The sequence below is a fragment of the Anabrus simplex genome, chromosome 4 (assembly GCF_040414725.1).
Source record: "Anabrus simplex isolate iqAnaSimp1 chromosome 4, ASM4041472v1, whole genome shotgun sequence".
In the NCBI taxonomy this organism is placed as follows: Eukaryota; Metazoa; Arthropoda; class Insecta; order Orthoptera; family Tettigoniidae; genus Anabrus; species Anabrus simplex.
Window position 1 is genome coordinate 299,032,658 of NC_090268.1, and position 25,512 is coordinate 299,058,169.

The 25,512-nt window shown below is 41.8% G+C and overlaps 1 protein-coding gene across 2 annotated transcripts in view; it reads right to left on the minus strand.

The window, feature by feature from the left end:
* Positions 1-682: 682 nt before the first annotated feature.
* Positions 683-25,512, minus strand: part of LOC136871908 (arylsulfatase B) — a 347,013-nt gene continuing 322,183 nt past the window's right edge. For both annotated transcript variants that reach the window (XM_067145620.2, XM_067145622.2), the window contains exons 8-12: positions 24,942-25,099; positions 24,709-24,857; positions 20,386-20,528; positions 8,745-9,060; positions 683-1,349 (exon numbers count right to left, since the gene is read on the minus strand). In XM_067145620.2, the coding sequence (XP_067001721.2) occupies positions 1,184-1,349; positions 8,745-9,060; positions 20,386-20,528; positions 24,709-24,857; positions 24,942-25,099 (932 nt within the window). In that variant the 3' untranslated portion in view covers positions 683-1,183. The remainder of the gene's footprint in view (positions 1,350-8,744; positions 9,061-20,385; positions 20,529-24,708; positions 24,858-24,941; positions 25,100-25,512) is intronic.

Here is a 25,512-nt window from a genome sequence, read left to right on the forward strand (position 1 = left end):
ATGTTATTGTTTCTACGTCCCACTAACTACTTTTTACAATTTTCGGAGAACATCGATAGGTCTTATGGCGACGATGCGATAGGGAAGGGCTAGGAGTGGGAAGAAAGCGACGGTGGCCATAATTAAGGTACAGCATGCCTGGTGTGAAAATGGGAAAGCAGAGAAAACCATCTTCAGGGTTGCCGACACTGAGGTTCGAACCCACTATCTCCCAAATGCAAGCTCATAACTTCGCGACTCTAACCGCACGGCTGACTTGCTCGGTCGTTAGAAACGTGAGATGCTTCGAATGCTGATACAAATAGGCCTACAAGACGCTGTCGACTTAAAGTGAGGAGTTGTTACATGCAAAATATAGCATGAACAACGTTACAATGTCTCTGAGACTGTTCGTTTGCCGACCTATGTTTATTATGACTTTTCACCTTGTTCCATTGTCTTCTGCTCAACCCCGCACGTTGTGCCGACAACACCATGTGCACAGTGAATATTTTGGAACACCATTTTAAAGACATCACTCTCACTGTCATTGTTTTCCAGTCTCAGCGGATTCCCTTAGTTGTTCTTGACCTCTCCAGTTCCTGATGTCTCTAGGAGACTTGTCTAATATTCTACTAGTTCAACCTTACATGCTCGACCTGTCATTTTTTACAGTGCACAAAGGGAAAGAGTGCCAGTGCTGATTATTTTGCAATGCTCATCCTACATTGCCTCCAGTACGACAAAGAAAGCTGTCAAAAGCAGACGTATTTACAGATCCCCAGCACCCTTCACTCTGAGTGCAACATATACGATAAGACATTTAGATACCGCAATGAGAAATCCTCTACTTTCTTCTAACATAGATAGAACTTTCGGGTACAGTATTTGCTTCAGGAGCGATCAAAGCTGCAACTTCACTTTTACACAAACAGACAAAAAAATCCGTAAATACGGTTCAAAATGTCTCCGTTCATTTCCATCATTCCGTAGGTAAACTTTGTTCTTTATTGGATATGTATTTAAATTAAAGGAAACAGACCGAGGAATTCTATTATTGGTGTCAATACCGCTGCTCTGCAGTAACAAAATACGTATGTCTTTCTACTTTCTGTCTGGATGCGTGGAGTTCACCGGATCCAGCCCGAGGGTACGCACTAAATGGCACAGACTGCTAGTTCGTTTCGAGGCTGTTAGGATGTGATCAGCTGACAGCGTTGCTCAGAATGTTGTAGTCTCCGAAGTTGGTCCACGTATGGTCCCAGAAGCGAGGGTCAGCTCGTGGGTCCCAGGGAAGGTTGCTAGGCGCCACAGCGGTGGCGTTGTGCTGTTCCAGCAGCTGAAGCATATGCCTCAGGATACCTGGGTACCTGCAACAGAAGCATGTAGAAGTTAGAAAGTCTTCCATATTCGTAACCTGAACACTGAGACTGTTTCACCCTGATGTCCGACGAACTCTGTCCCATGAATTAATCTAATACTTAGTTTCTAATGAAGAATGAGCGGTAGGGAATCGAACTCACGTTCTTCTGAGTTTAACAACCACGAATTTATCGCCACGGCCTAACACCCATCTATTATCGTAATACTGCTCGTAAATGTACACACACCACCTGCGGGTAGGGGACGCAATGTAGAATACACCCGCGGTATCCCCTGCCTGTCGTAAGAGGCGACTACGAGGGGCGACCAAGGGATGATTGAATTAGAACCATGAAACTACTCTTGATTCGTACCATCATGCGGGGAACACCACGGGTCGCTTTTACTTGCGAGTAGTACCACTCTGTTAGGCACTGAATAGTTTTGTGATTCGTAGCACTCAAGCGGGGTTCAGTGTGGTTTTCCAGTACCCGTGAGTCGTACCCATGTGAGCAACACCACGGGTCTGGGCGTAGCCTGTGAGTTGTACCACTATATGAGCGACACCGTGGGTCTGCGTTGCCAGTGATAAGTACCCACTATGTGAGGAACACCACGGGAATACCGGCGCCCGTGCTTAGTACACCTAGGTGAGGAACCTCATCGGTTTACGTTGGCTATGAGTGGCGCCATTGTGTGAGAAACACCATAGGTCTGCGTTTCCTTTACGACGTACAACACTTGTGAGTAGTACCTTAATGTTTGGAACACCGTGAGTTTACGCTACCTTTGATTAGTACCGCAGCTTGAGAAATATCATGGTTCTACTTTACTCGCGACATGTACCATACTGAGGGGCCTTAGACCTGGATTTTGGACCCCTTTAGACATCAAGCTTAATCGATTCAGGACTGTGCTTTATAAGTGGTCCCTTGGTCAGTAATACTATTATTTATGATCGTTTTTGAGTCGGATCCACTGTTTTTTGTTTGTTTTTGTTTTTTGGGTTCATGTCCATCCATTCATTTTTCATGACTTTTTATTTATTTTGGTCAGTGGATTTTTTGAACTTTTTGTTATTTCATTTCGTACCATTAGGGGCCGATGACCTCGATGTTAGGCCCCTTTAAACAACAAGCATCATCATCATCATCATCATCATCAAATGTACACACCACACACACATATATATATATTGGTAAACAGCTCGCTGTATGTCTATACATTAAGAGAGTTTACAAAAAACAGTTTTGGCAAATCCGTTCATCCGTTCTAATGGACCGATTTGCTTCAGTTTTCTTTCATTGTCTCCGGAATTACCTGCCGGCGAATCACGAGAGATTGATTGGTCTCTAAATTCAACCAACTTTCAGTAATCAAATCATTGAATGATCACTCCAATAATTACAGGCGAAGACTTACTCTAACCTGCAATCTACCTGAAGTACACATGAATGGACAAGTTATAAAACTGATGGATCAAATGTCATACCTAGGTGTTGTTTTAGAGCTCACTTCAATGCTCTGTCTACCAATGCTAGCAAATTGCTGTCTGGTTTCACTATTGCTACCGGATTGAAAAGAAAAGAAAGCAAAGTCATCTCCGTACAGGCCATGAAGGCCGTTGGAGTGGTGGAAGGTAACGGCTTCCACTATTCGTAACCTCGGCTCTTGGTGGGGTAGAGAGGTTAGCTCTACGCCCGGCCGCCTTTGCCGGTGTAGGCTGAGTGAACCTCAGGGCCATGTGCATCTCCGGGAGTGGAAATCTAGTTTCTTAAATTTTACGACTTCCTGACGGGGATTTGAACCCACGTCCTTCCGGGCGAACCGAACACGCCTTTACCGCCTCGGCCAGGCAGCCCGGGGCCTTAATCCAGAACTATTCAAGACAATGTATCATGAGGAATTTGAACCGTTATTACTGTATGGTGAATATGCTTATCATAATGTACTGAAAAGGAAGTGGGTTCAAGCCAAACTAGCCCAAAATCAAAGAGTTTTTTACTCAGAATTATTCGTGCATGCCGCTTCTGTGGTGTAATGGTTAGTGTGATTAGCTGCCACCCCCGGAGGTCCTGGTTCGATTCCCGGCTCTGCCACGAAATTTGAAAAGTGGTACGAGGGCTGAAACGGGGTCCATTCAGCCTCGGGAGGTCAACTGAGTAGGGGGGGGGGTTCGATTCCCTCCTCAGCCATCCTGGAAGTGGTTTTCCGTGGTTTCCCACTTCTCCTCCAGGCAAATGCCGGGATGGTACCTAACTTAAGGCCACGGCCGCTTCCTTCCCCCTTCCATGTCTATCCCCTCCAGTCTTCCCGTCCCCTCACAAGGCCCCTGTTCAGCATAGCAGGTGAGGCCGCCTGGGCGAGGTACTGGTCCACCTCCCCAGTTGTATACCCCGACCGAAAGTCTCAAGCTCCACGACACTGCCCTTGAGGCGGTAGAGGTGGGATCCCTCGCTGAGTCCGAGGGAAAAAGCCAACCCTGGAGGGTAAACGGACTACGATACGATACGATTATTCGTGCATACCGCACTATATCCACGGAAGCAGCCCTTGTTGTGGCGGGAATCCCAACTCTGTATTTAACAGCCATTGCTAAAGCTGAGCTCACATTAACAAAAATAACGTCTTTTGCATCCTGATAGGATCTTAAAGGTTACTACTGAGCTGCAAGCTAATGCATTGACAGCAGGTCACCCAAGTAAATTTGCCAATAATCTTGTGCAACACACAAAATCATTACATTATCTATACGGATGGATCCCGGATTAGCAAAGAAAAAGATGGTTGGTTTGTAGGGTGTGTTTTTCTAGTGCTACAGAATAACAGCGAGGTGTATGCTGAAAAATTTAGACTACCTCCCTCATGTTCAGTCTTTCAAGCAGAATTGTGCGCTATACAACAGAGAGTTATGTGGATTAAAAACCACAGTTGTGCTGCGCAAATATTGAGTGATTCTCAGGCAGCTTTGAGAGCAATCCAAGAAAAATATAACTTCCATCCGATAGCTCTTAATATAAGAACATACGTATTAGGCTACAGTAACCATATCTGCATGAAATGGGTCTGAGGTCATGACGGAGTGGAAGGAAATGAGAGAGCTGATGAACTTGCCAAAGCAGCTACTACCTCTTCTGACGCCTTGCTGATATATTAAAGGTGTCCTATGCCTCATGTAAGAAAGGAACTGAGAGAGTATACAGAAGATATGTGGAAAAACCAATGGATCACCAGTATAAACGGCCGGCTAACAAGGGATTTGTTCTTTCCAAATATTCAAGACAGACTGCAAAGTAGGTTATTACAACATGAACATATTATAACTGAGTTTCTCACAGCACATGGAAAGTCTGGATCGTACTTCGAGAGGTTTAGAATCAATATTCAGAAGTCCTACAGCTGTACCTATGAAATGCCACAAACTGTTCCTCACCTTTTATTTGAGTGTCCAATTTTTGACAGAAGTAGATATGAATTATTAATGCATTTAAACATGTGTAATATATAATATCAAGCACCTCTCACTATGGGCTTTCAGAGAAGATGCTGTTATAAAATGTTTGTTAAATTTCTTCACCTCATTTATAAGTCATGTCTATTTTAAATTAAAATGTCATGTATTAACTTAGTATCACTATCTATAGCCCTAATATGCTACTTGTAAAATAGGGTTTGTAACGGGATACTCAATAATAATAATAATAATAATAATAATAATAATAATAATAATAATAATAAATGTTTGTTCGTATTCTCTAGACTGAAAAACTACTGCACCGATTTCGCTGGAAATTTCATACTTTGTTCTTATTGCTCCTGAGAGGGGTATGGAAGTACTTTGACATGTTAAGTCCTCACTACTTCCTAGATTTAGGCCCTTTGGTACATCACAATAGGCTAATATAGCCGAAATATCGAATCTGTCGTACAAGGACGAGACAGAGCTCATTTGAAGCCTCGCGATGCGAGGAACAAACCTCGGTATGTTCTTACGGGACCCGAAAACCATATTTTAAGGCCCTAAAACGAACCGTTTTCGAGATATTGGCACGTCCGTGGCCCGGCTCGAGGAATCGCCTGAAGAAGTGACCCGCCGTAACCATGGCAACGTTAAATCAAGGATTGTAGATTATCGAAAAAGACCAATATTAGTGCCGATCCATAGTTTTCAGGGTCGCTGAGATAAACTGTAACAAAATAATATATGTAATAATAATCTAAACTTATATGTGTAAAATAATAATTCCTGACTGACTGACTGACTGACTGACTGACTGACTGACTGACTGACTCATGATCGCCGAGCTAAAACTACAAACTGAAGATGTTACAGACATGAAAATTGGTATTTGGAATCTCCTTTAGATATAAAGAAACACGTATTTTTTGTTTGAGGAAAATTCAATTAATGAGTTGTGAACAAGAGTGACAAGGAGGGGTGAATAAAAAATTATTATATCTACAGTATAATTATACCGGAAACGTAAATTGTTACAGACGTGAAAATTGGTATTTGGAATCTCCTGTAAAAGTAAAGAAACACAATTTATTTTCGGGAAATCCACTTAAGAGGAACTGAAAAAGGAGGTGAATTTTTAAAATGATAATACCTGCAGAACATCTCATAAACTTAACATGTTACAGGCGTGAAAATTAGTATTTTAATCTTTTGAAAATAAAGAAACATGTATTTTTTTCAAAAGACACTTAGGGGGAAGGGAAAAGGACTGAAAAGGGGATTGAATTCTTTTTATTAGGATAATGATATCTCAAAAACTGAAGATGGTACAGACAAGAAAATTGTTATTTGAAATCTCCTTTAAAAATAAAGAAACACGTATTATTTTCGTTTTCGGAAAATACACTTAAGGGAGGTGAAAGAATTGAAAAATTAGCTGAATTATTTGCATGAGGATACTTATATCTAAAAAACCTAAATATGTTGCAGACGTGAAAATTGGTATTTCGAATCTCCTTTAAGATATACGTATTTCTTTGTTTTTGGAAAATCCCAACTGTTTGTACCCGCAATCGTTCTCGCTACTTTCATGTCTGTTACTTTTAACTCATGAATAAGATATCCTGAGTCCACCCAGTTTTCTCTCCCATAAAGCAAAGTTGGTCTGAAAACAGACTAACGTAAAGATAGTTTCGTCGGGGAGCTGACTTCCTTCTTACAGAATATACTATTGATCGCAACTGCGAGCTCACTGCATTAGCTTTACTACACCTTGATTCAATTTCACTTACTATATTACCATCCTGGGAGAACACACATCCAAAATACTTGAAATCTCCCTGTTCCAGCTTTGTGTCACCAATCTGACATTCAATTCCCTTGGATTTCTTACCTAAGACTGCTTACTACATTTCCACCTAACTGAATCCCTCCCTGCCATTTTATACCTTTCAGCAGATGATCCATGTAAACTACGAACAAAAAAGGTGAAAGATTACTGCTTTGTCTAACCCCTGAACCAAGAACTCATTCTACCATTAATTCTCACTGCAGTCCAACTGTCAACATAAATGCCTTAGATTGATTTTAATAATATACCCTTAATCTCATACGGTAGTACCCAAGAATGGCGAACATCTTTTCCCTCGGTAACCTGTCATATGCTTTCTCTAGTTCCACGAAACATACACACAACTGTCTATTACTCTCGTAGCATTTTTCATTTACCTGGCGCACACTGAAAATCTGATCCTGACAGCCCCTCTGTGGTCTGAAATAACACTGGTGTTTATCCAACTTCCTCTCAACCACTGATCACACACTCCCTTCCAAGATGCCAGTGAATACTTTGCCTGGTACACTAATCAACGAGATACCTCGATGGTTGTTGCAATCATTCCTGTTTCCTTGCTTATATATAGGTGCAATTATTGCTTTTGTCCAATATGAAGGTACGTTACCAACACTCCATGAAAATCTTATTACTCTATGAAGCCATTTCATCCCTGCCTTCCCACCATACTTCACCATTTCAGGTCTAATTTCATCTACTTCTGCTGCATTATGACAACGGAGTTTATTTACCATTCTTTCCACTTTCTCACGCGTAATTTCACCAACATGATTTTCATCCTCCCCATGAGCTGGGTTGTTCGCGAAACCACCTGGAAGATTTCCTTTGCGCTGAGAAGATTTTCAAAACATTCCCTCAACCTGTCCAATGATTCCCTGAGAACTATTATGAGTTTGCCTGATTCACCCAAAACACTATTCATTTCCTTTTCTCCCTCCCTTCCTAAGATTCTTTATTACTGTCCAGAAAGGTTTCCCTGCTGCTTGACCTAGCCTTTCCAGGTTATTTCCAAAATATTTCCACAACTTCTTTTTGGATTCAACAACTATTTGTTTCGCTCTGTTTCTTTCATCTACGTACAATTCTCTGTCTGCATCTGCCCTTTCTTGGAGCTATTTCTGATAAGCTTTCTTGTTATGTTTACAAGCTGCTCTCACTTCATCATTCCACCAAGATTCGTTTTTTCCCGTCTTTATACACAGTTGTTCCTAGGCATTGCCTTGCTGTTTCTACTACAGCATCCCTGTATGCCACCCATTCTCTCTTTATGTCCTGAACCTGCTTACTGTCTACTGTTCGAAACTTCTCACTAATCATATCCATGTACTTCTGTCTAATTTCCTCGTCCTGGAGATTTTCTACCCTTGTTCGTCTGAAGACAAATTCCACTTTCTCTATCCTTAGCCTACAGTACTTAGTTCATTACAGATGAGGTGATCTGTGCAATCGAAAAATCCCCGGAAAACCGTACATTCCTAACAGATTTCCTGAATTCAAGGTTGGTTAAGATATGGTCTACTATGGACCTAATACCCCTACCCTCCTATGTGTATCAGTAAATAGCCTTATGTTTGAAAATGTATTCGTAACTGCTAAACCCATACTAGCACAGAAGTCTAGCAAGCACTTCCCATTCCTATAATCTTCCATATCTTCTCCCACATTTACCAATCATCATTTCGTACTCTTCAGTTCTATTTTCAACTCTCGCATTGAAATCAACTATAGATCAACTACGATAGACATCTAGGTCTAGTGGTTAGTTATGAATGCATGTCATAAATTCTTCTTCCCTTTTTCAATAATTCTTTATACCAAAACTCCAATATATTCACTACAAAATCAAAACCGAAGTAGGAAGAGTAAAACGTACAAAACAGTGGGGAAGCGAGGGCTGGACACATTACCACGTGGGGATGCAAGTTTACTAATATTATCAACCTAGTCTCTCTTACCATAACATTCAGCCCTCCACGCTGAGTGGTATTCAGTTGTTTCTCCAACCGAGGCGGAAGTCCCACATCCTAACTACGGATATAATTACTGCAGTGAAATGAATTTGAGCGATCTGCATTTGATCAGTTTCCTTACCTGTCTGCGAGGTTGTACTGTTCACAGGGATCACTATGGATGTTGAAGAGACACGGTGCTTTCAAGGGCTTACAGTTTGTCGGCGGCGCCAGTCCCTCTGTGGTGGCTTCAGTGGTCGTGAGGCTGGGCGAGAAGCAAGTGACCTCAGCCTCCGATCGGCGGGACAACACTTGTTCAGGGGTAAGTCCCCTCCTGATCTTGGAGAGAGCTCGTGCTACCTTGCTGCCCAGCACTTGACCAACATCGTACGGGTGACGGGTGTCCTCGCGACCAGATGGTCCGTACCAGCCATCCCATGCTCCCTCGTACGAGCTACCTGTGGAAAATATGTCATCAACCATTCAGCTAGCGAAGTCTGCTTGTAATAATCTGAAGCCCATTGTAAACAAGTACAGGTGACAAGGTCATATTGAGATAGGTTACCGATTCAGCAGTGTTGTTCAACCAATATTTCCCTTTTTTCACGTTACTGGAAAATTTATAAATTACTCCACACGATTCAGGATTTGGTCCATTAAGTTCATATTTCATTTTCAGATGTGAAAACAAATGAGGAAATAATGGTATTTGCTTCATGTTTAAATCATAATAGAATTTAAAACATTTTAAATCGAATATTGTTTCTGCACTACGCTCTTCAAAGATAATTCTGGGTTATCTATGTGTTCAAATTCAAAAAGTATATGAGAATATTTTAACATTATAGGAGAATGAATATAAGATGTTAATTCAAGAAATAATGTATCATGCGGAGTAATATTAATTAATTACCATTATAACGTTAACATTTTTATATCTGTGGAAGAGCTAATGTGACAATATTATGAAATTTTATATCCTGGTATTTACGTATAACATAATTATGTATGTGATCAAAATTTCTGCTTCCTAGTATGAAATGTGCAGGATTTCCAAATTTCACAAATGTCTTCCCTTAATGTCTCACTAGCATATAGAAAAATTTCAGCGACGAAATGATGGAGAGCTAAGACTGGGAAGTGGAAAACCACGGACAACCATCTTCTAGGTTCTCGATAATGGGATTCAAACCCACCATTTCCCAAATGCAAGCTCATAGCTACGCAACTCGAACCACGCAGCCAACTCATTCGGTACCGATACAATTTTTTTGAATTACTGTATTTTAACTTTTTCAGATCAACCTTGCTGTAAGGAGTGAAAAGTGGGAGGACAGGATATCTTATGATAAGTTGTAGGCAGAAAGGCCTTTGGGAAAGGCTTAATTAGGAATCAATTCTATGTTAGGAAGGTGTACGTTTGATCGAATTATTGCGTCATCTGAGGAAAAGTCAGGAGGATTGGTGAACTGGGAGAATAGTGGACTCGGCCGTGAAAGGTAAGAGAAGCGAAGGGAGACCATGGATACGACGATTGACTCCATTTTAAAAGAGATGTGGAACTAAACGAAGCCACAGAGCTAGTTGAAAATAGAGGATTGTGCAGATGCATAGTTCATTCACAGAATTAATTAATTTGTTTATTTATTTATTTATTTATATATTTATCTATTTATTTATTTATTTATTTATTTATTTATTTATTTATTTATTTATTTATTTATTTATTTATTTATTTATTTATTTATTTATTTATTTATTTATTTATTTATTTATTTATTTATTTATTTATTTACAGTTCCTTTGAGTAAGGATGACGGACGGCCGTGAACAAAAATGGAATTTGGGATAAAGAATTATTGAAAAAGAGACTGAGACATTATGACATGTATTCGTGATGAACCTCTAGACTTAATAATGCCTATTGTAGTTGAGACAGAGTTGAAAGAGTTGCTAATAATAATAATTTCGTGTGGCTTTTTCTAGCCGAGTGCAGCCCTTGTAAGGCAAACCCCTCGATTAGGGTGGCCAGCATCTGCCATGTGTATGTAACTGCGTGTTATTGTGGTGGGAGATAGTGTTATGTGGAGTGTGTGAGTTGCAGGGATATTGTGGGACAGCACAAACACCCAGCTCCCGGGCCATTGGAATTAAATAATGAAGGTTAAAATTCCCGACGGGGCCGGGAATCGAACCCGGGACCGGCTGAACCGAAGGCCAGTACGCTGACCATTCAGCCAACGAGTCGGACAAAAAGTTGCTGAGAAGGTGTATATGAAATTAGATGCTATTAACTGAAGAGGATGCTTGCATTTTATAAATATAAATAGCGAAATTGTATGGAATGGAGGCAATTTAATTATTACGTATGAATATAAGTTAACGTGGGGAAAAATCAAGAAATAATGTGTGGTATCATATTCATGAATGACACACCCCTAATTTATATCCGTCAGTTCCAGGTGTCGTGTAACATCACGGAAGATGGTGTTCGTAGAATCAGTAAGAGGATGAGGATGATTTCATTAAGTTAACAGGTGACCACTGGACGCAGAGGTGATGGATCCTTATAACACTTATCAGCAAGGGAATAGGAAAACGGAACCATGGTCAGATAAGTGTACACACATTCACGTTTTTACTGTCTTTTAGGTAATATTTGTGAGATTATATCCTCGTAGGATATTTCTTGTCCGCCTCTGTGGTGTAGTGGTTAGCGTGATTAGCTGCCACCCCCGGGGGGTCCGGGTTAGATTCCCGGCTCTGCCACGAAATTTGGAAAGTGGTACGAGGGCTGGAACGGGGTCCACTCAGCCTCGGGAGGTCAACTGAGTAGAGGTGGGTTCGATTTCCACCTCAGCCATCCTCGAAGTGGTTTTCCGTGGTTTCCCACTTCTCCTCCAGGCGAATGCCTGGATGGTACCTAACTTAAGGCCACGGCCGCTTCCTTCCCTCTTCCTTGCCTATCCCATCCGATCTTCCCATCCCTCCACAAGGCCCCTGTTCAGCATAGCAGGTGAGGCCGCCTGGGCGAGGTACTGGTCATTCTCCCCAGTTGTATCCCACGACCAAGAGTCTGAAGCTCCAGGACACTGCCCTTGAGGCGGGAGAGGTGGGATCCCTCGCTGAGTCCGAGGGAAAAACCGAACCTGGAGGGTAAACAGATGATGATGATGATGATGATGATGATGATGATGATGATGATGATGATGATGAAGATATTTCTTACAGTATGTTTCCAGGATTTATTTTTTATCGAATATAGGCCTAATCATGCTTTTGAATTAATCTGGAGAAGATTTTTAGGGTATCACCATTCATCATAAAGGGAAAAGTCATAATTTCTATTGGACAGTTGTTGGATCCAACCATTTAGTAAATTTCATATAAACTTCGTGGATAAAAGAATCTTCATTTTAAGAATACGATTCGAATCATGAGAGTTAATGAGATCTTAAAACGTTGTTCGTTTAAATGTCAAATTGGCACAGAGATGACCAGATATCCAAGGAATAAATGTTGTGAAAGGGGTCTTCTTTTTTTTTTTTTTTTTTTTTTGCTAGGGGGCTTTACGTCGCACCGACACAGATAGGTCTTATGGCGACGATGGGATAGGAAAGGCCTAGGAGTTGGAAGGAAGCGGCCGTGGCCTTAATTAAGGTACAGCCCCAGCATTTGCCTGGTGTGAAAATGGGAAACCACGGAAAACCATCTTCAGGGCTGCCGATAGTGGGATTCGAACCTACTATCTCCCGGATGCAAGCTCACTGCCGCGCGCCTCTACGCGCACGGCCAACTCGCCCGGTAAGGGGTCTTCTAATAAATATAAAAGTATATAGAGACGTGTGGAAAGGTCATCGCATGATGTACAGTATCTTTATTATTCAAGTCAAAGGTGATGATTTATGAAATAGTTGTGCGTTACGACAATAGAGGACGTTATTTTCGACAATATGTCAGTAAGTGCTAATATAAGTAATTTTTACTTGATGGTATTGAATAACGGAGTTTATTATGGAGCTGGGTTATTACGTGGTCTTCGTGAATGTTTAATGAGAATACGTAGTGATAGGAACTGCGGAATAAATATGTACGATTGGATAATGAGATTTTAATGATCTTCGAATAAGATAAATAATGATTAGTTGAGTAAAAAGGTAGGAACGACTCTTCGGGCCATTAATCACATATGAATCGAGTAAATATAAACTTCACATGCTGAAGAGAAGAATTAAGGTATTGTCTCTTGTCTATGGCAAAGTGAAGTTTCCATGATAAAGGTTAACCGATTTTCTTCAAGGTATTGCTAGATCTTCGTTATGAATAACTTAATTTCCGTATAATGTATTCAGTCCCTCTTAAAGTAGAAGGAGAAATACGTCAACATATAAGAATATTCAAATGAATCTACACTATACTGATGACGTTGGCGTCAGGAAGGACCGACAAGATTTCAAGCGAGGATTTCTGTTTAAGCTCTGTGAATGGAGCTTGCTCGGCAATGCCACAGATAAGCTCGAAGACAAGACTTACGCCGCAAACCGCCTGCATGCAAGGTAACCGTTAAGCTGTGACGTTGTGAGGGTTGCATACATAATGCTTGTAGGTCGATAGCCGTCTGCATCAGATCAGAAAACGACTCGCGATTTAAACAATACCTGTGGTCTAGTTTATTACTTCATTCAACTGACCACTTTACAAGATTCGCTTTCCAACGGCCTGGCCTACCAAGCGACTGATGCTCAGCCCGAAGGCCTGCAGATTGCCAGGTAACGCGTGGATAGCGCCACGAAATTTCTCGCGACGTTATTCTTGGCTTTCTGTACTGGGGCTGTTACCTCATCGTCAGATAACTTCTCAGTTGTTCTCACATAGGCTGAGTGGACCTCGAACCACTTTACAAATTAGCAGTATGAAGTACTGTGTATAGTAAACTGCGTGTAAAAATACAGTATTTCCACAGATAACAAAATCTAATACTGAATCTAGTGTACTTTTTATATTGAATTCAAATTTTTAATAAAACTGTTTTATCAGACATGGATAGCCACATAACGTTAAAACTGCTCAAGAATAGGAAGAGACACCCGTATCTAATAGAAGAAATTAAGAAAAGCACTAACATTCTCGAGATGAATAAGTGGATAGTTGAATTCAAATGTATTAAGGGACATACTGGTGTTATTAACAAGTGAATAGTGAGATGATGATTAGAGAGATGATGAACGTGATTATGAGTGGTATCTTCTTGGTAAGAGGGTATAGTTTTTAAAATGTCTAGTGTTTTGTATATATAGACTAAGAGGTACAGTAAGGGTTTATTCTGCCCGAAGGCAGGTCCGAACCTCCGCAGAGGTGTGCCTGAGCCGGAGTTTATGTACGGTGGGGTGGCCAGTTCCTTTCCGCTCCTCCATTCCCTTACCCCCACCAACAGTCCATCCAAATCTTGACCACGCCCAATGTTGCGTAACTTCGGAGATCTCACGGGATCCGGTGTTTCAACACGGCTACGGCCGTTGGCTATATACTAAGATGGGTATGGTAATTTTTTTGCTATTTGTTTTACGTCGCACCGACACAGATAGGTCATATGGCGACGATGGGACAGGAAAGGCCTAGGAATGAGAAGGAAGCGGCTGTGGCCATAATTAAGGTACAGACCCAGCATTTTCCTGGTGTAAAAATGGGAAACCACGGAAAACCATCTTCAGGGCTGCCGACAGTGGGGTTCGAACCCACTATCTCCCGGATGCGATCTCACAGCTGCGCGCTCCTAACCGCACGGCCAACTCGCCCGGTGTATGGTAATTTAGGTGAGCTGATTGGTGTATGGAGGTAGGTCACTAGGATGATCAAAGTTTGTGAGTTTGGTGATATAATAAGAGATTGATCAGAGTTATTGTGGCTGAATGATAAAAGAGATGTGATGGTATAAGTATTATGGAGAATGTAGTGGGGTAAGTGAGTAATTGTAATATGGTGAGGTGAAAGGTTGGAGGGTGATGAGAGTGGTAATATAATGGTGATATTATAAGAGAATGATCGGAATTATTTTGGCTGGTGATGGCATAGTTATAGTTGTTATAAGTAGGAATAGTTAGTTAAAGAATGTTATTTTATTGTAAGTATAATATGTACAGTGAAGTAGTTCATGAGAAACTGATAAGCGAGGAGATTACGCACACTAACACAGCAGATTGTGTAATGCTTTGGCTGAATCAGCGAACCGGAGTAGGTCAGCGAGTGTGGAAGGCGTACTTACGGAATGTGTGAGGTTCGCGAGTTCAGCCGGAAGGGAGGTGGAGGTCATTAAACCTCCCGGTGCCGTATTGCCATTCTTGTATTTTACCTTTGCATAGGTTATTTTTCAGTTCATGTATTGCCAGGTCTATCGGCTCTTCGTATAGGAATCGCTGGTGGGCCGTTTAATTTAACTTAATTTATTGTTTTGGTTATACTTGTATTATTTATTATTAAGCTTTTTATTAATTCATTATTATCTTACTTAGGAGAGTAAAAGTTGAAGGTGTTTGCCTAGGTTGGGCAATATTATTTTTCTTCATTAAGGATCACTAAGGTAGAAAATACTGTAGATCTGGAGAGAAATGAAATAAAGAATATTAAGGGACATACAAGGCACCAGAGAAATGACCAGTTTTAAGCATTAGACAACGTCTTGCGCACGATCTCCCATTGCATAAACAATGTTTAGCCAGTGTTTTGCAAGACGTCGTTTAAGGCTTCAATATTGGTTCGAAAATGGAAATAGAAGAGTCTTTCATGCAAGTTTTTGCTTGTCTCCACCAATGAATTCTTTCGTCGGTGCGCGCGCCAAACGTTAGTCAGCTGTCGTCTTTCTACATGTTACTCAAATATGACTAATCATGAGCATGACTTGCCCACAGATAGGCGCCACCGTACGAGGAAGTGTAGCTTTGATTATAGTGTTGTTACGGTGAGTGTAATCGAAACAGTTTCGGCGAAGGGAAGATGAGACAATATTACTCTGTGACCGAATTAGTTGTATGGGCTGTATAGATGTAGCTTGCATTATGGAGATCATAGGTACGAAACGCACCATCGGCAGATTGTTTTCCGTAGTTTCCCTATTTTTACACCAGGCTGTTATGGCCACGGCTCTTCTTTCCCAGTCATTGCATTTTCCTATCTCATAGTTGCCGAAAACATATCTGAATTTGCGTGACGATTATAAAAAAAGAAACATATACAACAACCTACTTTTTAGTTGTCAGCATTACCGGGCGAGTTGGCCGTGCGATTAGGGGCGCGCGGCGTGAGCTTGCATTCGGAAGATAGTGGGTTCGAATCCCACTGTTGGCAGCCCTGAAGATGGTTTTCCGTGGTTTCCCATTTTCACACCAGGCAAATGCTGGGGATGTACCTTAATTAAGGCCACGGTCGCTTCCTTCCAGCTCCTAGGCCTTTCCTATCCCATCGTCGCCATAAGATTTATCTGTGTCAGTGCGACGTAAAGCCACTGGCAGTTGTCAGTATTATGTGTGCTTACTTGGCAGTAAATATAGGTTAATCTCTCTCTGTTGTTATATGTGACAGCCCTCTGACGATCGGAACAAGCAATTCTGATATGGATGTAGTCGAAATGACCTATAACTCCATGGAAATTATCCCATGTTTAATACAATACATCGCTTGCCAAAAATTGCAGTCAAGTTGACAGTTACCGGACTGTCCCTTGTGTCAGTCTCAAGAAACAAGTTTCTTGAAATGAGAAATCGTATTTTAAACTATCTCCTCGTTTATTTCAAATGAATTGCTGCGATTTAGCAGCAGACGACCCACAGAGAGGCTGCCGGACTAACTTTCTTCCCGGAATCGTCTCAACATAATACAAATTATATGTTTCATGGTGCATAACCTTTGATTGTGATTCACCCCTCACATTGGAGTTTAAACAGTATGCTCGGCAGTGTTTAAACATGGCCTGTTGAACATCGGTTTTAGACAGTGTCTAAGTCATAAAAGCATCTTTGCAATGCGGCGGCCATAAGACATTGTTTAACCGCACACAGGGGTTTAAATGCAGTTTCTGCAACCAGTTCAAAGCGTTTTCGGACCCATGTCCATATAAAATATTTTCTTCTTCTACGTGTGAGAAAAGTGTCCTGAAAGTTTGAACTACCTTGTTGTTACACTTTGATTGTTGGAGGCACTCATCACGTCGGGAGACAAACTCTCCACTTTTATGAATATGCCTCGCACTTATTGACCTCGAACTTATGATTCCTAGTCTGCATTCCCGCTGCCCATTCAAGTACTTAAGTAGCATCCAGCGTATTTTAATACGGAACACATACTTTATCCTTTCTTTACCAACCGTTAGTTGCATGCTTCTGCTCCCTACTTACAATCATAAGCTTGCTTGGTCTTAACATTAATTGTAGGGTCTCTTTCCATGAGCGAAATCGGCCCAACGCCTACCAAAACTCTATATGTGACGAGGAGAATCATCTCGCTAATGTATGGAAATTGGTATTTTTGTGCTGGCCATGTCCAGAGTAAAAAGGAAATGAAATGTTTAAGACTCCGTCATACCTGTCTGTATGTACGCATATCACGAGAAAACGGCTGAATAGAATTTGTTGAAAATTAGTATGTATGGCCGGGGAGAGAAGACTCTGTAGTCTAGGCTATAAATAATTTTATTCACTCTGGATGAAATAGTAATTTAGGAGAAGATCTGTAGTTAACTCAAATATATCCGTGAAAGTAGTTCCTAACGATAAGTACCAAAAGTAACAAATGTTGTAGAAAATAATATTTACGATCTTACGCACAGTACAAATTCCTCCACCTGCTGGTTAACTGGCTGGCAACTGCGCGGGAGATAAACTACCTGGTGGTGTTAATCAAATGGTACTTTGGCTTGCGTGCAACCACCTCCGCGCAAGCGTTAGATAGCTACCCGGAGCTAGACACCGATATACGGAGTTGGCTGGACTGATTTTCAGCAACTTCTCGCTTTAGAGGTGCTATTTATCGGTCGATGTATGAATCTCATTTCGATTATCTTATTTCCCTGCGCTTGCATCTGCTGAATATTACCAGAAAGCCTAATAAGGGGATTAAAATCTCTAGATTACATTTTCTTACGCCAATCATAACCTGTCATGTAAGGCAGCGTTTTGGAAAGTATTCTCGTAGTAGATTGGTCAAGTCGCTCGCTTCGTAATAGAAGGTACGCAGGTTCTCTTTGTCTTTCTACATTTAAAAATTTATTCTCGTTCCCTGCCTTTGTTCTTAACTCCTTTTTATGTGCTTCCATATACGTATATACACACATATTTCTTATAGACTTATTGCCTTTGAGCATTCTATCTGCAGGCTTCTGTGAATTGATTATCTCCACGATGCTCTATTTGCAACCACCTCTGTGACCTCGTTCAGTTCCACATGTTTCCATTTATTGATAATGCATTTCATTCTAATGCTTAACTTTATGAATATGAAGTTGGAAGGTACGGTTAAAGAATTAATCGGGGTAAATATACATTCATAGGAAATGGAATTCAGGAATGGAATAGTTTCCAATTTCTTCGAAATCATTTACAAGAAGACTATGTAAACACCTATAGGGAATCTGCTACCTGGGCGACAGTCCTATATGCTATATTAATCATAACATCACTTTCTATTAGTAGCACACATATAAAGTATTTTCCTAGTATACATAACATTGTGATTAAACATTTCAATGAAATATATTATTAACAAATAACGTTTAAAAAGAGGCATACAGATGAATACAACACTAATAATGAAAATAAAAAATTCAGCATAATGAAGACTCGATCCTACGTATCTCATATCACGAAACGAGCGCTTTAGCCATTATGCTACGAGAATACTTGCAGTAATTAAGATACATATACTAACTTATACCTGGGTCTGAAAACTGAAAAATTAAAATTAGAAAATTAAGGCCCATTTGAGATGATTACCAGATAGGTTTTAATTTTATATCCGTGTAGAGTTTCTTTGCGAATGCTTGCCGTATAAAATGTGTTCCCTACGCTACCAATGCGAAAGGCTGGTGTTCGAAATCATGCAATACAATATCGATCACTGTTACGGTATCATGATTTTATCAATATACTAAGCTAATTTAAGCTGTATGTCACCAGAAATACAGCTAATAATGTTCAGCTCTCAAAACTTGCCCGGCAGGTAAAGTCTTATCGGGCCTTCGAAGTGGCGAATGGTAGCGGATATGTGTAAGACTTTTATTTCCTACGTCCTACCGCTAACAGAAGAATCGCTTGTAACAGTACCCATCTCGGTTGCCAGCTCATGCACAGTGAGAGACACAGCGCGGAGCTAGTGCAGTTCAGTACTGGCTTAACGGAAACGGCCTCTGTGGCAACTGGAGCGAGCACTGACCTGGACTCACTCTACGGCATCATTGGCCGATCTTCACTCCTACTGGCTTGTGATGGGGCACTCCTCTCTGTTGATTAGAAGGCTATTAGTCTTGCATGACAAGGAGCAGGAGGGCAGAAGGGAGTTATCCCAAGTTCGCATTATTTGCGGAGTTTCATTTGGAATTGCAGAGCTATAGATAACGTTCCTCTTTAACTTACCATTCATCCTGATTATACATGTTCTGATAACTATCGGTATAATTCTTACTATTTCCTCGTTAACGACCGGCACGCTTTTGAAGCCTAGCTGGCCAGCTGTGTTTCCATTCCTTGACCGCGGGGTTCTAGGATTTCCACATCTCAAGATATAGCGTTATCAACTCTCCATTTCAACTACGTAACCTCTGAGAGGGAGCATGAAGACTGGCCAGAACTGCATGAAACTGTGCAACACTAGAGACCTTAGAAGCCAGTCTGCTCGAGGACCGACACACTTTTTAACTACTCTACGTGGACTATCACTGACAAAGCAAGCGTGTTATTGGTCAAGAGCCACCTGCTATTGGTCACAGCAGAGGGGACTGTAGACAGTCATAAATCTGGTTACTGTCGGGGGGTGAAACCGCTTAACGTTTGAGTCGCCGGTCGCTGACTAGGAAACTGAGAGACGTATACTTGATACACTGGGCCACCGTAGTATTCGAGCTATTAGATTACTTCTATTGAGGCGCTAATATAAAGGGGAGAGTTTACAGCCTGGAATTAGATTGCTTTTCTCCTCTGAACCACCTACATGGTAAGGTATCTATACTAGACTTAACTAAAGTTGGCGTCTGACAGGTAAGGTTGGAGGGAGGAGCACCGCACGTGCCATTTCATGATGTTGCCACATTTCAGCATTCCTTTCTACATACTCTTACCCCTCGCTTCCGGCTCACTTGTTCCCTCCTTCATTCTGACCGCTGTGATCTGTTGTAGACTACCTGGCCAGGCGGTGTCGTCCCATTTGCGACCACTCTTATACAAACAATCAGGTTATTATCAGTGACAGTGACAGGTTTGGCAACTCCCAGCAAGACGAGCTGCCCTGAAGTTTTATCTCCATGGCAACCGCAGTCGCCCCACCCTCGTTTCCATGGCAACCACAGAGCCACTCCCTTTATCCCGCCTCGGCAGGCAGTAAACGGACTTCCCTCTAAGAAATGTCAGACACCAACTCTTATTAATAGCAGTATAGTCTGATATAAGGTGAGGGTTTTACACGTAATCAAAATGATGCTGGAGCCACGGACCCAGAAATGACACAATTCTAATTAATTCTACCTAAATTAAGGCAGCATTGATGAATACTTAGGTACTATGTTCTGTTGAGATGTATCTTACCATTTACAAGTTTCCACTGTCCAAACGTGAGAGCAGCATTGCCGTAGATGTCGTCTATATTATGGAGTACTTCAGTGCGATTCGAGTTTCCGTCATTAGATAGTGCCTCCCAGGCGTTGAGACCATCCAGACCTTTCAGCGTCCTGTCGAATAGAAAACGCTAGTTAACTTCTATGATTTCTGTCTCTATCTAAACTATGACTAGTGGAGAATACATTTAACAGGAGCTTTAAAAGAAGTACGGTGAGGACAGTAAGACAATCAGAATGTGAGTACAGAAATAGTGTTGTCTAAGAAAAAGCCTAATATGAATCAATGCTTGATTGAAAGTGTGAAATTGACGTGAGTACTTTGGTTGTATTTTCGCAGGATGATAGTATTGTTGCGTGTTCAAGTGACTGTCAACCTTGTCGCAGCTCCATCGGTATTTCCTGAAAGGGATGACTAAGCCAGCTCGGGCAACCTCCCAGCCCACACGAGGACATACCGCGGACTTTCCTGTATTGTTCCCTTCATCTGGTTTCTCCATGTGATTCTGGAAGGTACAACGGAAATGTTCCATCTCCTGCCGAGCCCCGAATATTCTAGTAGTCCACCGTTGAGGTAAGAATACAAGGCCGCTGCGAGCGAACGGTTGTTGTGTTTGTGTCGGAGTGTCCAGTGAGTGGCTGGACTGAAGGCGACGTACGGAACAGAAGAGTGTATACTACCTGAGAGTTGGAGTATTTCTGTGGACTGAGAATGATCGTGAGACAGCGAGAGATACAGCTATCGTGCGTGTATTTGGAACAGCGCTTATGTTCACTGTTGTGAGTATCGTCCTGCTGTTGAATACTGTTGAGCTCTTTAGTTGTTCACAGCATGTGATTGTGTGAATTACTGGACTGTTTATGGAGTCGAACCAAGGAATAGTCATCGTGTGTTGTGTAGCCAGTAGTACTGTGTTCGAACCTGTCTGTACGCCGTTGCCGTAGAAGCACAAGTGAAAGACCTATCAAATAGGATTAGAGCTTCCTCACTGCCCTGCTGGAGTTCTGCTGTGAGAGACTTGTAAATGGACAGCAGTTAGTAAGTGTGGCAGTCCGTGGTTGAATAGAATTGTGTGTGTGTGTGTGTGTGTGTGTGCATTTATTGGGTCATCCTGAAATAAATTAGAGAAAGTCCGACTCGTTGGCTGAATTGTCAGCGTGCTGGCCTTCGGTTCAGAGGGTCCCGGGTTCGATTCCCGGCCGGGTCGGGGATTTTAATCAGTTCTGATTAATTCTTCTGGCTCGGGGACTGGGTATATATGTCCCTCCCAACACTATCCTCATAATATTCAGACAACATACCACCCTATCAACCACACAGCAACACGCAGTAGTGATTACATCCCTCCATATAGGGTTGGCGTCAGGAAGGGCATCCGGCCGTAAAACAGGGCTAAATCCACATGTGCTACGCAGTCCGCACCCGCGACCCCACAGGTTTGGGAAATAGCAGTGGCAAAAGCAGAAGTTCTGGTTGCCTGTTTGCGGACGTCGAGAAAGTGTTGTAGAGTTTCTGGCGATTTGTAGCTATTGTATTTTTGAAATGCGATTTGGCGATCAATAATAACTTGATCACAGTTGGTATCCCAGCGGGGGTGTTTTGCTTTCTTTTATAGTGGAATCTTTTTTTTTTTTTTTTTGCTTTTCTGATAATTGTTTGTCCAATTTTTCACTGGATCTTTATCCCATTCTTCAGCGATTTTTGTTTCTTGAATTTTGAATGCGTCAAATTTTGGGATGTAATGTATTATTATTATTATTATTATTATTATTATTATTATTATTATTATTATTATTATTATTATTGTAGTTCAGACTCTCCATAGTTGTAAACATCCCTTCTAATGCTTGAATATGATAAAATCTCACGAAGACAAGCTGAACTGAACCATGTCCACTTAAATTACTGCTTCATACTAGATGTCACTACTATTGTCTTTTTTTTTTCGCTAGGGGCTTTTACGTCGCACCGACATAGATAGGTCTTATGGCGACGATGGGATAGGAAAGGCCTAGGAGTTGGAAGGAAGCGGCCGTGGCCTTAATTAAGGTACAGCCCCAGCATTTGCCTGGTGTGAAAATGGGAAACCACGGAAAACTATCTTCAGGGCTGCCGACAGTGGGATTCGAACCTACTATCTCCCGGATGCAAGCTCACAGCCGCGCGCCTCTATCTATTGTTTCCATGTGCCATCTAGGTATTTTAATTGTGTTTAAGTTGAGAATTATTTCTGTATTGGGGTGACAAATACTGGGCGAGAGTCTTGTTTCTAAGTTGCCACTGCTGTTTTGTTATGCCATTATCAACCAACCATCACCCAGTTCGTCACTGCAAATACTATGAGCGTGAACGTTATGTATCTATCATGATCTGATCTTGAGTGTGCGACGTAAAGTGGGGCTCTCCTTCCTGGAGACGACGACAAGGCTGGGGCAACGGTAAGGTAGACAGCAATTTAAACTTATCATGTAGCTGATCTGCAGGTGGCGACGGGAATATATCACCGTTCCCTTCTAGCATGTAACAGTTAGGGCGTCCTGCGACATTCTTAATTTTAATGCAGGATATCCTTATTTTCTGTAAGGCCATACATATCATGTAGGTTTTCTATGCTGACTACGGACATGGGGATTGTATAACGTTTAGGACGTACGAGTGTGTACCCTCGTTTCCCTTGTTCACTTTGCTATTTGGTGACTAAGTTTTCTAACTCTAAATTTCTATCCAATGTTTCGGACTTTTCTCCATTTTTTCCTTTTAGTCACCACGTCATATGGTTTATTTTTTGTGTCACTGGGCCTTTTGTCCCATTAGTTTTCCTGACAAGTCATGTCACGTAATCGCTTGGGGTGTTAAGCATCCCTTTCATTTCGTTCTCGGCCTTTCAATTTACCTTCTGTTTTTCTACTTCTTAGCCTATAGTATGAGCTTCGGCTCCTGAATCTTCGATCCGCAATTTGTGTGTGGCTCCCCTAAAGAGTAGGGGTAACGAGTGTTAAAGCTGATTAGCTTTTTCGAATAGTAAGAGGTGTTCTGATGTTAACTCTTAAATGTAAACTGAGGGGCACATTAGCCCGTGGAAAGTATGGTTCAGGTTAGAGACCCTTCTGAAATGTAACTTTTCAAGATGAGGTTCCAAGAGGGTAGCCAGGAGGGTGTTACCGTGAGGTTAGGCCCCCAACTCCCCATGGCATTTTGAAAAATAAAATGAAACAGAAACTGCCAAAAATAAGTGAAAGTAGACTCAATGTGTTGGCTCTTCTGAACATTCACAGAGACATAATTGAAAAACCAACAGATCTCTTGAATCTATTTGCTAAGAAGCCTCAAAAGTTGGATGTTTAGGTTTAATCTGAAAATACCTTCTCTGTAAAACTGTTGACACCGGGCGAGTTGGCCGTGCGCGTAGAGGCGCGCGGCTGTGAGCTTGCATCCGGGAGATAGTAGGTTCGAATCCCACTATCGGCAGCCCTGAAGATGGTTTTCCGTGGTTTCCCATTTCACACCAGGCAAATGCTGGAGTTGTACCTTAATTAAGGCCACGGCCGCTTCCTTCCAACTCCTAGGCCTTTCCTATCCCATCGTCGCCATAAGACCTATCTGTGTCGGTGCGACGTAAAGCCCCTAGCAAAAAAAACTGTTGACCTTGGTCATATTGTTCTTGTTCTGTATTTTAATAAGAATTTGTAGTGTACTGCAATCTGAATATCAACGTAATTGACTCACATCAGTGTCCTGATAATGACACTCATGCATATGCGCACCACACCTTCATTGTGTTCTATCATGATTTTGTAGCTATAACCCCCACCATTGGTCGATCCCGGCTACGCCACTGTGAGGTTCAAACCCCCCTCTTGGTAACTTTGTTTTTGAAGCTCTAGCTACTTTTTCTATTTTAAACAAGTAAGGTTCGGTATTCCCTCTGAAGGGGAACCTCGTTGGTAAAGGCTGGAAGTCTCTCTCTTTAACCAAAGTACTTGTAAGACCTATTGGTCCTGTGAAGGCGTCAAGTATTGTGTAGTATAATGGGAGCTACTTCTCCCCCGATGATTAAGCTCTAATGCTTTCCCCATTGCCACTACCTACTGTTATTGAGCGTTTATATTCTTATATTATTGTTGTTTTGTTGTAACTGAACAATCAAAAGAAAGGGTAACTTGCAATTACTATATATTCCAAATTTAACATTTTCCTGGTGTGCTTTTGTCCAGTGTCTGACCCACAGCTTCTTTCCCTCTGCACCACGGAAATCTAGTAACAATTATATTAGTAGTATTTGAATTAACTCACGTGGCATTTCCTCCCGCTACGTGGTACAAGGTGGGCAGCCAGTCAGTGATGTGGAACAGCTGATTGGCCACACGACTCGGTCTGGCCAGAAGGGGGCTCCATATAAGTCCAGCTCCACGTACCCCTCCTTCCCACAGTGTGTTCTTCACCTAAGGAGAACATTTCGTTATTTCATGATAACCTAGTAGTCTTGAGGCATGAGCCTTCATCGTTTGTGGTGAAGACAGCCTTACCCCTCTGAGTGGCCAATTGGAAGCAGCGTTCTGGTTGAATCCCTCAGCTGGACCGCCGTTGTCTGTGCTGAACACCACCACACTGTTTTCCAACATCCTCATCTGGGAGAGGGCCTCTACAACCTTCCCAACAGACTCGTCCAGTTTCGATAGCACGCCTACAACAAACACAAGGTGAACTGTGCGCATATACAGTACACTAGAGGAAATGTATTGAAGAACACCCCATAGAAAATAAATGTATCTTCCCGAAGGTTGATACACGGAGAGGAGGAGGAGGAGGAGGAGGAGGAGGAGGAGGAGGAGGTGGTGGTACATAAGACAGATCAAAACATCAAGTCCGTGGAAAATCCACGACATTAAATGAAAAAAATACAGTAGATGCCTTATGAGCAGTGTAACCACCCCGAACGGCCCCACATGCAGCTAACATGCAACTTATCTACAAATGCCGAAGTTTTCTCTGGGGTACGGTGTCCCATGCTGGTTGTAATTCTTATCGTACAGTAGGGTTGGGCAGATCGGAACAGTTAGCTGTTCCAAAACATTAGGAGCTTGAGGTGGGGTGTTT